Source organism: Sphaeramia orbicularis, chromosome 5 (assembly GCF_902148855.1).
Source record: "Sphaeramia orbicularis chromosome 5, fSphaOr1.1, whole genome shotgun sequence".
Lineage (NCBI taxonomy): Eukaryota > Metazoa > Chordata > Actinopteri > Kurtiformes > Apogonidae > Sphaeramia > Sphaeramia orbicularis.
The window spans coordinates 34,675,248-34,688,798 of NC_043961.1; the positions used below are offsets into that span (position 1 = coordinate 34,675,248).

The following is a 13,551-nucleotide window of genomic DNA, read 5'->3' on the forward strand; positions in this document are numbered from 1 at the left end:
GGAGGTGGACAACGACAGATAAGTGTGTTTACGATGCTGAGCTGACATGAAAAAAGTTGAGGTTAGGAAAACAAAAGTCACGAGAACGTTCTTCAACGTCACATTAACGTCGCCGCTGATGTCTGCTGTTTACACCGTGGCTGATGAGTCCTCATGAATTATTCAGGTTTCAGTCCAGTGGAGGCTGATTTCAGCACAAGGAGGCTCACCTGAGGCTGAATGCTAAATAATGGACAAATGGATCAGTATGCACTTTCTTTGCTCTGGGTGAGTCAGGACTAAATAAACCCTATGGTGGGATCACATACTGCTGGGAAAAACTCTCCAGGAACTTTATGCTTTCTGTGGTTGGCAGAGAAAGTCACAGGAGGATGCATCAGTGCCTCTGCACCAACTCTCAGACTTCTGCATAAGTAAGCCAATCCTCAACACTTATCCACATCAGCCAGACACAAACAATCCCACAACAAAAGGGCCCCAAAGAGTACAAACACTGTCTGTCAGTCAAGAGCAGACTGACGGAGACAGCCGCTCCTTCATATCACCCAAACTCCTTCTGAAATTGAGGTGAACACCTTTGATCTGCAGGGAGATGCGTGTAGTGATCCGGATCAGCTTTGTGACAGCGCTCTGGGTTTCCATAGAAACATGCACTTCCTGAACATGCTAGAGTTAAACATCCTGAACAGCATCAACAGATGGCTTTTGGAGGGGCTGTAGGATGATAAGTTACACAATCTGGCATGCGTCATTTCATCTGACGTAGGTCATATTGTCATCTTGAAATATTCACAATGAAAGTTTGATTCTGTGAACTGTCTTTTTCATGTGCAAAGCATTTACTGGACCTCTACATACATTATGTGAAGTGTACAAAAAATGATTGTGTCAACTTGATTGCATTTGAGACACAGTGCATCTATCATGCCATATCAGGAAAGCCGTGCTGTCATTTTATCCCTGAACTCAGGTTTGTTAATGATCAGCCATGACAGACGAGTTTTAAATCCACCGCACAGTCAGAGCCAATATGGTCATTTTTATGTGTACTCATTAATCTTTCTTATTCCCAAGCGTTTCTGAGTGGGTTGAAATGTGGGGACTGGTGAGAGACGAATACCAGCTTTAACTGCTGTTGTTAAAAAAGAGCAACCCCAGCTCTTTGAAGTCCAGCCCACTTCATCTCACACTGTAACACAAAGGATATAACATTGAAATAGATAGCAAAGGATTAGGGTGGACTGATTTCCATACAATGGAACAAAAAGAAAAAGAATCTCAAAATGAGGCGTGAGATGAAAGCCGTGGTTTCCTCCGAGAGAATCAGGTAATAACGTTTTCTTTGTGTCTCAAACACCCAAAGATACTTATAGAACAAAGACAAAGAGGATCTCATAAATGATAACCTACCTTTCCCTGCAGGCCGCCAGACCCTGCAGGACTCAAAATGGCTGAACAAAAATAACAGAAATTATAAATTGATTTCAGGATGGGGCTACACTTTCACTGAAATCCCCAGCCAGCTTTTCTGCTCTGTTTTCCTCCACCTCTTTGTCTCTAATAGTATATTACTTTATTATGTGCCAGATCTCAACTGACTGAACTGATCCATTTTCTCACTATCAGCTGCCGAACAACAGAACCCCCATCACGTCATTAATATAGCCTCCAAATCTATTTTACTTAAGGCTCAAGCTCATATTGCTTCTTTAACTCTTCACTGGTCAATAATAAAAGAAGGTATATCTTGCCAGGATTGTAACTGATATAACTAAACTGTCAGCTGACGCTTTTCTAAAACAATCTGTTATGATTTCTGGCTGACAAGAAACTTTATATTTTATTCCTTTGCTCTTTGTTTACAATTCTGCCTTTGTGGGATGCTGAAGCTAAAAATGAAAAAGCTGTCAGTACAAATGCACAGTGAATTCTGGCTTTATTTAAGTGTATAGTATAAATTATGCATGTAAACATAAATAAACAGGAGTAAAAGTTGATAGCAGCACTTCAAGCTTTGGGCTAGTGTTGTACATGTTCACAAGGATAATATTAGGGAGCGGATGCTTATCAGCAGGAGTGGGCCATATAATCAAAATCTGCTACAATGGTATGTGTCATTTTAGAACATAGTATTCATTCATTCATTCATTATCTGAACCTGCTTTATCCTCACTAGGGTCATGGGGAGCCTATCCCAGCTACTTACGGGCGAAAGCGGGGTACACCCTGGACATTTTCACCAGTTCATCACAAGGCTGACATATAGAGACAAACAATCACTCTCACATTCACACCTATGGGCAATTTAGATTAACCAATTAACCTATTAGTGCATGTGTTTGGAGGGTGGGAGGAAGCCAGAGTACCCGGAGAGAACCCACACACAAGGTCCCACCCCCGTCGACTGGTGTTGGAATCAAACCCAGGACCTTCTTGCTGTGAGGCATGAGTGCTATCCACTGCACCACCTTGTCACCCTAGAACATAGTAATACATACATATCACAATGCAGAAAATGTTCTTTAAACTTACAGTAATCCAGAAATGGCTTAAAATAAACAAAATATTCCCATCACATTTGACTATTTTTTCTTTCCATAAAAACACTTTCTGCTCAGAATTACCCCATTCTGTGTCACGCTCAAGCCTCTTCATAGTTGTTTGTTTATTTGTTTTGCATTCATGCTAATTTCCTGCCTACATCTGTGCTGTGTGAAAGAAAGGAAAGCAGCAATGTGAAAAAAAAAATAAATCTGTCAACAGTATTATAATGGTACAGTGCTATGTTTTTCTGTTGTCATATGGTATATATTCATTCATTCATTCATTCATTCATTCATTCATTTATTTTCCAAGTTGTTTGATACAAGAGGATTTCAGGAGAACTGAAGCCTGTCCCAGTGAGCTCTGAAGGTGGGGTACACCCTGGATGTGTATGATATATATTGCATATCTTTATTTATTGGGTATGAATACTGTAGTTTAATATGTCAGCAGGCTAAGATTTGCTAATTAGCATTACACAAAAAGTAACCTGCAGCAGAGGCCGAGGCGTTTCATGGTGATCCAAAGTTTTTGACTAATTAAAGTATTAAACATGATGACTGCACTATAAAGAAAGACAGTTCATCCTGTACCAATCTGCTCACACAACCAAAAGAAAAGTTACTGGGGAAACAATGTCTATACAAGATTTCTAGAAATCCATTAGCTGGTAAGTATTTCACTTCCTGTTCTCTGATCTTAAGAGGCACCCAGCCCACAATGGATGAACCTCAATTAAAATCGTTCCTCTCCATTGAAATTTCTTTTATTGTTCTCTAAAAGGGACATAAAAGTCTCTGATGGGCCAAGAGTCAGAGTAATGTTTGTACAAATTCATATAGGCACTGAGGTGTAATTTAGCCTGTGACTGCTGATCTGTACAGGTGAATATTTGCTCTAAATGGATCCACTACACTGGGGTAAAAAGACAAATCTGAGTTATTTTAGTGCATTTTTATGGAATTAAACCGAGCAATGTCCTCTGTCATGCCATCATCAGGCCGCTATTGTAGCCCCGTTGACTCCTCGACCAAAGTAGCTAATGCAGTGCAACGTTCCACTACATCAATTCACAGCTTCCACACCCACTGAAATGCATTTGATTAGTCACCCCAGCACAGCAACGGGGACATAAATAATTCATCTGTGCAAATGACAAATGAGGCAATCAATTCTGGGACAGCATTCAAAGAGAAACTATTCAAATCCCCTCTAAATTAATTTTCTGCCTTTTAGTGACCATGGAGTTGAAATTTTAATGCTGAATTCATCAGATGTTTTTACACAGAGTTCAGCAGACAAATGTAAAAAAAAAAAAAAAAAAATGGTGACAGAAAAATATTTTTAAAGGAAATATACAATACACAAAACGCAAAGGATTCTTGACTGACAGGAAGCCTTGGAGGGTGTTTTATTCTTCCAGCCAAGCAATAAACGACTCCTCACACCAGTGGCAGCTCTAAATAGTGGACATCACAGTGCCCTGGTAAGTTTCCCCACATTGAGCTGCATATAAAAAGATGGGCACTTTGAAACGGGCAGGCCTAAAAAAGAATAGAAGAGGGCAAATTTCATATTCCATCTGACTGCAACAACGCCACTCTCCATGAATGCAAAACCGTCTAAGCTCCTCTATGTGGAATGAGATCACACTTGACTTTGACCTCTGAAGCTCCAACAGCAAAGAAATCTGATGCATAATCTGGCAACAATTATTTTGTCTGTCTGAGATTGTGTGAGTGATGATAGTGAGCCACAACTCCTGCAGCTCAGATATGGCGAATTAAGCACAGAGCTGATTTCCCTCCACCGTTTGGAATTGGCTGTAGTCATAGAGTAAACAAGCAAATCCCCATGGCAACTGTCAGTCACATGGCCCGCGTCCACTGGCGATCCGTCTTATCCTCTGACAGTTCAGAGTAGCAAGCCCCCAGCAGACAGAGGCCTCCAACAGACGGAGAAAAAAAAGCAAAAGAACGTGTAAAGGTTGCGGGTGTAACGTCAGACACAAACAAGGCCAACAGGCAGAGAAATCTGTCATGCTGACTGGTGTCTGAGCGCTTCACTTAACATTGAACTAGCAGCAAACTTTTTTACAAGTACAACTTCTTGGGGAGATAATCGGCACTCTATCCGAGCTGCGATTCCCACTCATCCATCACCTCTCAATGCTATATTCCTGAGTAACAGAAAAACTGACTGCAGGCTAACAATCTTTCACTCCAGCATGCATACAACTGAGTTGAGGTGAAAGCACTGGCCTTTTGCAGAATTACCTTCCCCTTAATCAATGACAATGTGTCTGGGAAAATATCTCCAGGAGAATGGCATTGGGACTATGTATCCATCATGCAAGACTGTGATGGTTCTAATAGATGACCTAAATGCATCACTGTGCAAAGAGCCATCAAGCATTCATCAAAATGTAGAAGATAAAAATAAAAGGACAAATAGTTGCAAAAGTATTAGGATTAATTATCTTCTTATCTTCACCCACAGCACAGAGGCAAAACGATCTTATTACTTTGGAATCTTACCATATGTTTTGTTTAACTCTAAAAACTATCAGACTGTGGAAAGCTCTGGAAGTAAGTAAAAAAAAATTGTTTTCTTTTATTATTGCCAGAGTGTAACTGAGCATAAATTAGAGGTTCTTCCACTTTATGTGAGCATTTCCATTTTATTCAGCAGCTTAACCTAAATAAACTCTTTACAAATCCAGCTAGATTTGAGGAAAATGCATTGCTACAAAGTTGAAAGTAGGGCATTTTGAGGTCAAGAAGAGTAGACTGTTTAGAGCTACACAACTCTAACAGAACAGTGACATTTACAGGATAGGAGTTATCACTTGAACTACCAAACACTGAAGAGCACTTGAAATGACTTAACAAAACAAAACATGCAGCAGCAGCATTAAAACAAATATAACACAGATACATTTGGCTGATAATGACTATATACTTCTATGTGTTATTTGAAGTGCATTATTTTCACAGCGTGATCATACTGCTCTTGCTAAAGCGTCAAAATATTTGATCCACTGGTGGTTTTCATGATCTCAGTGGATTGATTTTGCAGGATATAAAAACCACCTAAATCATGGCACCAATTTTCACAAACCTTCATTAAAGACCAGAGTGTGGGCCAAGGGCAGATCTTTTGAATCTACAATACAGAAATATGAATAGGTTTATATGTCGAGTGACCTTTGACCTGAGAGGTTGGGATGTGTACCTGGGCGTCTACAAGCAGGTGTCTCATCAGGTTCATGGACTTCCTCAAGGTGTCCCTCTCTCCTGGTAAGAAAGCCTCATTCTCGTCAGTCAGGCTACAAGGTCTGGTCACCATGAACTGAGCAATCTGGTCGTTTAGGCTGTTGAGAGACTGGACCGCTGCAGAAGAGACGATAGAGATACAGGTCAACAACAAGTCAAACATGTTTGAAAACACACATATGCAAAAACAGAAACAGGACAAGTAACTGCAAGCTTTCTTATTAGCTGTGTTCTTTGTGTTTCTGAGTGAAATCTGTTCAGTCCAAAGCCACAGTTGGTCTGTTTCCACTGCTTTTCTCTTCACAATAATCCTTCTTTTGGACAAGAGGGGCATCATTATGTTAAATCCATTTATAAAACACAGAAACTCATAATTAGCCCATTAAATAATCCATTTGTTCATTGAGACCATAACAGTGCCTTGGCAGTCAGTGGGACAATAAAAACTAATGTCTGTGACATGTTAATTCATTTCAACCTTTATTTAATTGACAAAAGTACAATGAGAAGACCCATGTTTTCACTGACCAACATGACTATTTTGCAAATATGGGCAAATCTGGGACAGAGGCATGTTTACCACGTTGTTTACCTTATCCTTTTTATTACACTTTTTTATTGACACATGTGTAGGTGGAATTTTGCCCATTCTTGCTGTTTACAAGATTTCAGTTGCTCAACAATCTGTAGTGGTTGTTAATCTGATTTTCCTGTGGAGTGTAAACAGGTCAGTGGAGTGGACTCACTCAGTAACATTGAAGCCACTCTGTTGGGGTTTGTACAGGACTGGTCAAGGACATGTCATAACATATGTCACTCCAACAGTCTAATAAAGGCCTTTGAATTGGTGGTACTTCCAAACATATGCAGGTCACTCATGAGGGCACTGATGCACCCCCAGAACACTGAAAGGAAGGGTTAGGGTTAAGGTAAGGTAAGGTAAGGTAAGGCAAGGTGAGGTAGGGTAAGGTTGGGTGAGGTGAGGTGAGGTGAGGTGAGATAAGAGAAGATGGATATTCCTCTTATGTCTAGTCATGATCCCCTCACCTGTGACACATTCACCCACTTACTGTGGAATCTGACAGAACAATGTTACTTATACATTTTCAAAACTTATTTTGTCTCTTTCCCAATTTTTTGTGTGTATTTTACAGGTATCAAAATCTAAATTTGGACTTTTTGTACGTTCTGACAGATCAAGTGAACTGACAAATTTCATATTTTATGAAGTTTTTATTGCACTTTACAAAATGGCCTAGCTTCTCTGGAGATTGTATTTGTAAATGGTCACTATAGGACAAAACAAAACATTTAAAAATCTAACATCATTAACATCTAACTTGTGATGGACACATTCTCACTCCTGACCCCAAAAATAATCACTTTATTAATCCATTATAATCCAAGGAGACAGAATATTTAAGAGAGGTCAGGACACTTGCCCTAAGTGAAGACCCCAAACACACACAGGTATGATGAGGTTAAGAGGTCAGTCTGAGAGAGAGTGACAGAGCAACTGAGGCGATGTGTGACTCACTGACGACAGCCAAGGTCAGCTTTTCAGCAGAACCATCAAAGATTTATGACCACACCTTCCAGCCTTCTCTTGAACTGCACGAGCATGGCGGAAAGAGGCATGTTTACGAGCACATAGCAGCCCCGCAGGCGGCACGGCATACATCAAATCAATGCGGGGTGGGGTGGGGGGGATAAAATGTTTATGACAAAAGCTGGTGACAGGATTCTAATTTCACATTCAACATTTATAAGGTGTACCTCTCTGCCCTAAAGATGGTCAAACGCGTCAGGTAATGGAGCACTGCTGCTGAAAATGACATGCTGTCAAAGTCGGAGAGCAGACACACCCTGTCCTCTCTGCTCCTCTTTGTAATTTTTATTCAGTGCGTTCTGTCACAGACTGTGATACATGATGGAGCAGACAGGTGGCTTTCTATAAAAGCAATGCTGCTGTGACTAGCCCGAATGTGTCACCATACTATATCACAATCAGAATGCAGTCTTGGAAACACATAAAGCACCTGATAGCTATGACAAGAAAAAAAACATACATTTGTAAATGTTGAGCCCCATTTGTAATAACTGATTGCTTCTTGGTTGTGAAATTATGGAAAATGGTGCAGCTCTACACCCCACAGCTGACAGTCCTGATCATCATTTGACAGCAGTTCAGCTCTGGAGATGTAGGTCTACATCTCAAAGTCTGCACCTGCCAGGGGAACATTTTCTGGTTGGAGCAAACTAGATGAGGCAACCACATGAAAATATGAAGATCGCACACCTGCGTCTGCTGCAGAATACATCAGCGAGGAAATGTCGAAACACATTTTACATCGCTGATCATATCAGATACAATGACGTACTCAAAAGACCCATACAGCTGACCATTTGTGAACTTGTGCAATTTAATAATACAAGCCACATCAGAGAAAAAGTCAGGAGTGGAATATTGATGAGAAAATTTCATGGATTATTGAGAGAGTCCTATTTCCATTCATGAATAATTGTACAAAGCTTCCCTTTCTGCCTGTACCATTATCTGGATAAATCCGCTGCCTAACATGACTGCAACTAGCCATCATTTCCAAAATTGATAACGCAATTAAAGATACACTGAGTAAGATTTAAGTGTTAAGTGTTGGAGTTTGTGTTGTGCAGGCAGTCAGTCCTGTATAATGTTTGGAAATTCCATTTCTACATGACTGTCTTAGTCATGATAACAGGACTCAGGTTGATTTTTCTGTAAATAAGTGCAAGTTCTTCTACTCTTCTACAGCGACAACACAAGCTAACGTTAATGACAACAATCAATCGGAAATATTTAACCTTTTTTCAATAGAAGGCGCTGTCTTCATCTACAGTGGAGAAAAGCTTCCTCAAAATGTCTCTTGTTCACCTCAAATGGTTAGTAATGCTGTCAGAGTTGGATGAATGCTTCAAATAAAAATAAAAAGTTGAATCTGACTGTTGTTTCAACCAAGAGAGGACCTCTAAATATTTCATCACAAGTGTGAGTTCAAAAGCAGTGAGTTTGATTTGCCAAGAGAGTGTTGCAGTGTTCAAGAGGTAAAATATAAAGACATTTTGAGACATATCATCATATCAGACAATTGATAAGATGTAATTTAAACAGTTGATACTGAATTTAATACTGATCGTACTCTTTTCATTTTAATCTAAGGGTACAACTGTACAAAACACTTTCTAATACAAGCTTTTGCTTTTTGAAACAAGGAACCAGGCCCTCTGAGCTGTCAAATAGCCTGAAGCAAGTCATGTCATATAATAAAAATGATCTTGTTTTTTGATTCATGGTTCTTCACATTTCTGTTGTCCATTGTTCAGCCCTTTGCTCAAACATGGCCTGAACAGATTGTTGTCAAGTTAATTTTAGTCCCAAACCCCAAAATATTTCACTATTCACAAATGTGATGTACGTACGTATGTTGAATTTGCGTATGTTGTGTACAAATGATACATAAAAAGTTGCACCAGTGCCATGTCAACACAAACAAAATAAGAATACATAATATATAATATATATGTGCATTTCCATATGGATCTTTGGCTCCTATTATTTTCAAAATAATAAATCGATCATCTATTAATTTTGCATCATTTTAAGTGTCAATATTTCTTTACATTTATATTTTTTATGTTAAATGTAAAGTAAGTATATTCATTAAAATCACAAGAATATTGTACGTCTGGTGATGTACACTCCTACACACAGGTGGCCCAGTGCTGCTGGTGAATGTGAAATGTGGACAACTCATTACAATCTTTGTAGCCGCCCACAGGAGCAAAACAACATCAACAATAGACTCTAATGAGGCATGTTGGTATTTTGTCAGCCTGTACAGACATTGTGAATGAAGAATATTATGCTCATACGAAAAAAAAAACACTTCACTCATAAAATGCAATCTCTCTTCAGGGAAAAGTTTTCCATTTTTTGTATTTGGTTGTTGTTAATTTGTGAAATCACACAAAATATAATCAGGGGAGTTTATTTTTTAAAGTAGCTCTTTTGAATACAGTAAGATATATTCAAATGTGTTCAGTCAGCTGTCCCACCAGGAAGTGTAATGAGGAGAATATTAAATTGACGCTCTTGCTTCTGTTCACTTCAGGGACAGTCAGTCATAATGGTAGTAGCCAGCCATCCTCTGCCAAGGCAATTTGAGGAAGCTCCAAGAACTTCACACTTCGAGCTCAAAGGCCCAGAGTCGGATGAAAGGATAGGGAGCTGCAGGCAATCCCAAGAGGGAGAGCTCGGCCACATTTCAATTACACCAATGCCAGATAAATACACAACGCAATCTTGTTGAGGGACAAAAGCCTGCATTGAACCTAAACCAGGGCTATAACACAATCTCCCACTCGCAAGATGGAAGCAAGGGAATGCTCATTTTGAGGCTTTGGAAAACATGTCACTGTAAAGCTAACTCCAAGTTTGTTCAAACAGAGGGATTTGGACAGATCAATTATAGCTTAGCAAAGTATGCTTTGCATAGAAATAACTGAATCTCTCTCTGTATCTGACAGCACCAACACAAGCCTGTAATTTAGTTGTTTGCCTCATTGTTCTACATCCCCATCTGAAGGAGGGTACAATTCACCCGTTGATTGTCTGAGAGCTGCATTTCCCCTGGGGGAGTAGACTTCTCCCCCAGAGGAACTCAGTGAAAACACTGTGTCAGAGGAAAGTGTCTGTGATATGTATAATGAAATGCAAGGCAGTGTAGACCAATCAGAAGAGCATTAGACCATAGTGAAATAATTTGTTAAAACATAAACCTCCTGTATTTTGTACCCATATTACCACATTTCTTCCCCTTCATGTCTGACACAGATGCACTTACATTCCATAAATGGGAAACACTTTGCCTTGCCAATGTCACGCTTCCACACTTCCTCAAAATGCATTTGATCCTTTCCCTCTGGCTAGTGTCCACTAATTTCTGATGCAGAGCAGATGGAGGCTTTTGTGTGCACAGAGCTTTGTCTGCCTTTATGGGCAAAGCTGGGAATATGTGAACACGGAGTGCATAATTGTAACAGTGGATTTAGGAGATTGACCTCTGTGGAAAAACAAACTACATGAATTCTTGTTCCACCAGACCTGAAACTCTGAGAAATCATAGAATGTGCCCAAAATAATCAGGCAGAGCAGAGCCGAGGCAGCTGGCCAGTGGTTCACCGCTCCTATGTCCAAAGCCAGAAAGAGGATCCCTCTAGTCAACATCACATACTCATTTCCACAGTTCCCACGATGTGACAGGCATGTTTTGGCTTGTTTAGGTGTTAAACTGCATCTAATCTGATCAGATTAGGTCTGCATCCAGATACCAACTCATGCAGCTCCAGACAGACAAATTTATTGAGCATACTTTGTATTCTGATTGACTCCTTATGAGCGAACACCATCTAACTGTTGACTATAAAATCTTTTGATTTGAAATACTGAATTACTTACTGTTTACTTTTGTCAGCATTTGTGGTAATCTTCTAATTAAATCAGTTGAGTCCACAGTTGATATCATAAAACTGCAATAAAGAGCTATCATGGGATAATATCATCCCAAAGGCCCCTCACAATATAAAGGTGACTATTACTGTTTTTAGTTTAGTTCCACTGACAACAAAGCAGTTGAGTAGTGTCAGTAAATGGCACCATGAAACAGCCAACAATATATATATCCATAAAAAAAGTCACAAGCTCAATATCTTATTAGACGACCTTCGGTTTTGACAAAGGGATGCATTCTCCGCGTCATCGTTTATGCTAATAAAGGCTTATGCAGTGTCACAGTAAATGTCAAAACATTTATTTCTGTCCAGAGTTACATTCAGTGTTTTCACCACTTGTTCAAGAGTCAGACCACTGCGTCTGTCCTATCCATCACATCCCAAAGATCCTCAGTAGGGTTCAGATGTGGACCCTGTAGTGCACAATCCATGTGTCAAAATTGTGTATATCATCATACACAATTTAACTCATAAAGACCCAAACCGTCACTGGCAACTAAAAGTATCTACTGATCTAAACCATTTAATACCTGTTGATCCACTTATCCCATCAATACATGTAAATCAGGGGTGTTCAAACTTGATCCTCGAGGGCCAGTATCCTGCATGTTTTAGATCAGGGGTGTCCAATCCTGGGCCTGGAGAGCTACTATGCAGCACACCTGATGGTCATTATCAGGCTTCTGCAGAGCTTGATGATAGGCTTATCATTTGAATCAGGTGTGTTGGAAGAGGGATACATCGAAAACATGCAGGATAGTAGATACTGAGGGCCAGGATTGGACAGCCCTGTTTTAGATGTTTCCCTCTTCCAGCACACCTGGTTCAATTAATGATCAGCTCATCACCAAGCTCTGCAGAAGCCTGATAACGGTGTAATGGCTTCCAGGTGTGTTGGAAGAGGGAAACATCCCAAACATGTAGGATACTGGCCCTTGAGGACCAGAGTTGGACACCTTGGACATGTAAATAATTGGTGTAAAATACAGTTATTCATCTTTTCATGGTCATCAGATATGACCCATTTGGACGTTCAGAGGTTCCGTAGTGAATGTGGAAACACCATCATCTTCTAAAACATTTATTCACCAGTAAAACCCATGGAGTTGGATCAATGACAGTGGATGGACACACTGGGTTTATGTTCATTTAATGATAAATTTTGTTGAAAAAGTCACAACTTCATTTTTCTCCATTTCTGATATTATGACAATCAACTTTAATCTGAGCTTTTATGAATATCTATATGTTCAGTCAATTAAATATGAGAAATGTATTGAAAAAATGCAAAATACAGAGGATAACATTAGAATAAAAGGTGATAAATCACTTAAGAAAGGTTAAATAAAGAGAAAAATTCATTTGGTAATTGACACAAAAGTAGCACTGGGTCTTTATGGGTTAAGGCTGATAAATCCTGGTATTGTCATCTTGGAATATTTCTCTGTCATTAGGTAAGAAAAAACTCCACTGTAGTCAGCTGACCTCATTTTATGGACGCATAACGTTGCTGAACCTGGACATGACTAACTGAACCAACTTGTACTATGGGCACTAGGCATGATGGGTAATCACTTCATCCGTCTCTCTTTTCACCCTGTTGGACCATCACACTGGAACAGGATCAGTCTGGACTCATCAGACCACATGACCTTCTTCCATTGAAACACAGTCCAATCTTTAATATCAAACTGATGGTTGTTTAAGAAACTAAAGTTAAAGAGTTAAGGAACATGTTGAAGCTGAAAAATATGACTCATTGCTGTAATTATTCTATGGAAGGATCTTACCTAGTGCTTAAATCCAGGTTGGGAATGTACATATGTACAAAAAGGATGGACAAAAGACAGAATAGCAAAGAGACCTAATCCCACGATTAAATAATAAACTACAGCAAATTTGATGGAAAAATACTGACTGACTGATTGATGACGGACAGACATGCTGCCCTTGTCTCCCTTGCAGTATGTAACCAGTGATAACAATTAGTCAAACAAAAGTTAAATGGTAAAAATAAAAATACACACAACGCTCAATTTGTTTGACTTAACATTTACAGTTGTTTAGAGGAACTACACTATCCTGACACACATAACCTTTCTCTTAATGGGGTTTTAGGTTTCAAAAGGACATTTATCCTTAGATGGAGGAATGTGAGTATTCAGTGTAGTCACAACCACAG

General features: G+C 39.5%; 1 protein-coding gene across 2 annotated transcripts in view; it reads right to left on the reverse strand.

Moving 5' to 3' along the window:
• The window catches only part of kaznb (kazrin, periplakin interacting protein b), a 141,015-nt gene that overhangs the window by 102,174 nt on the left and 25,290 nt on the right, over nt 1–13,551 (reverse strand). For both annotated transcript variants that reach the window (XM_030134595.1, XM_030134598.1), the window contains exon 3: nt 5,779–5,936. In XM_030134595.1, coding sequence (XP_029990455.1) covers nt 5,779–5,936 — 158 coding nt within the window. The remainder of the gene's footprint in view (nt 1–5,778; nt 5,937–13,551) is intronic.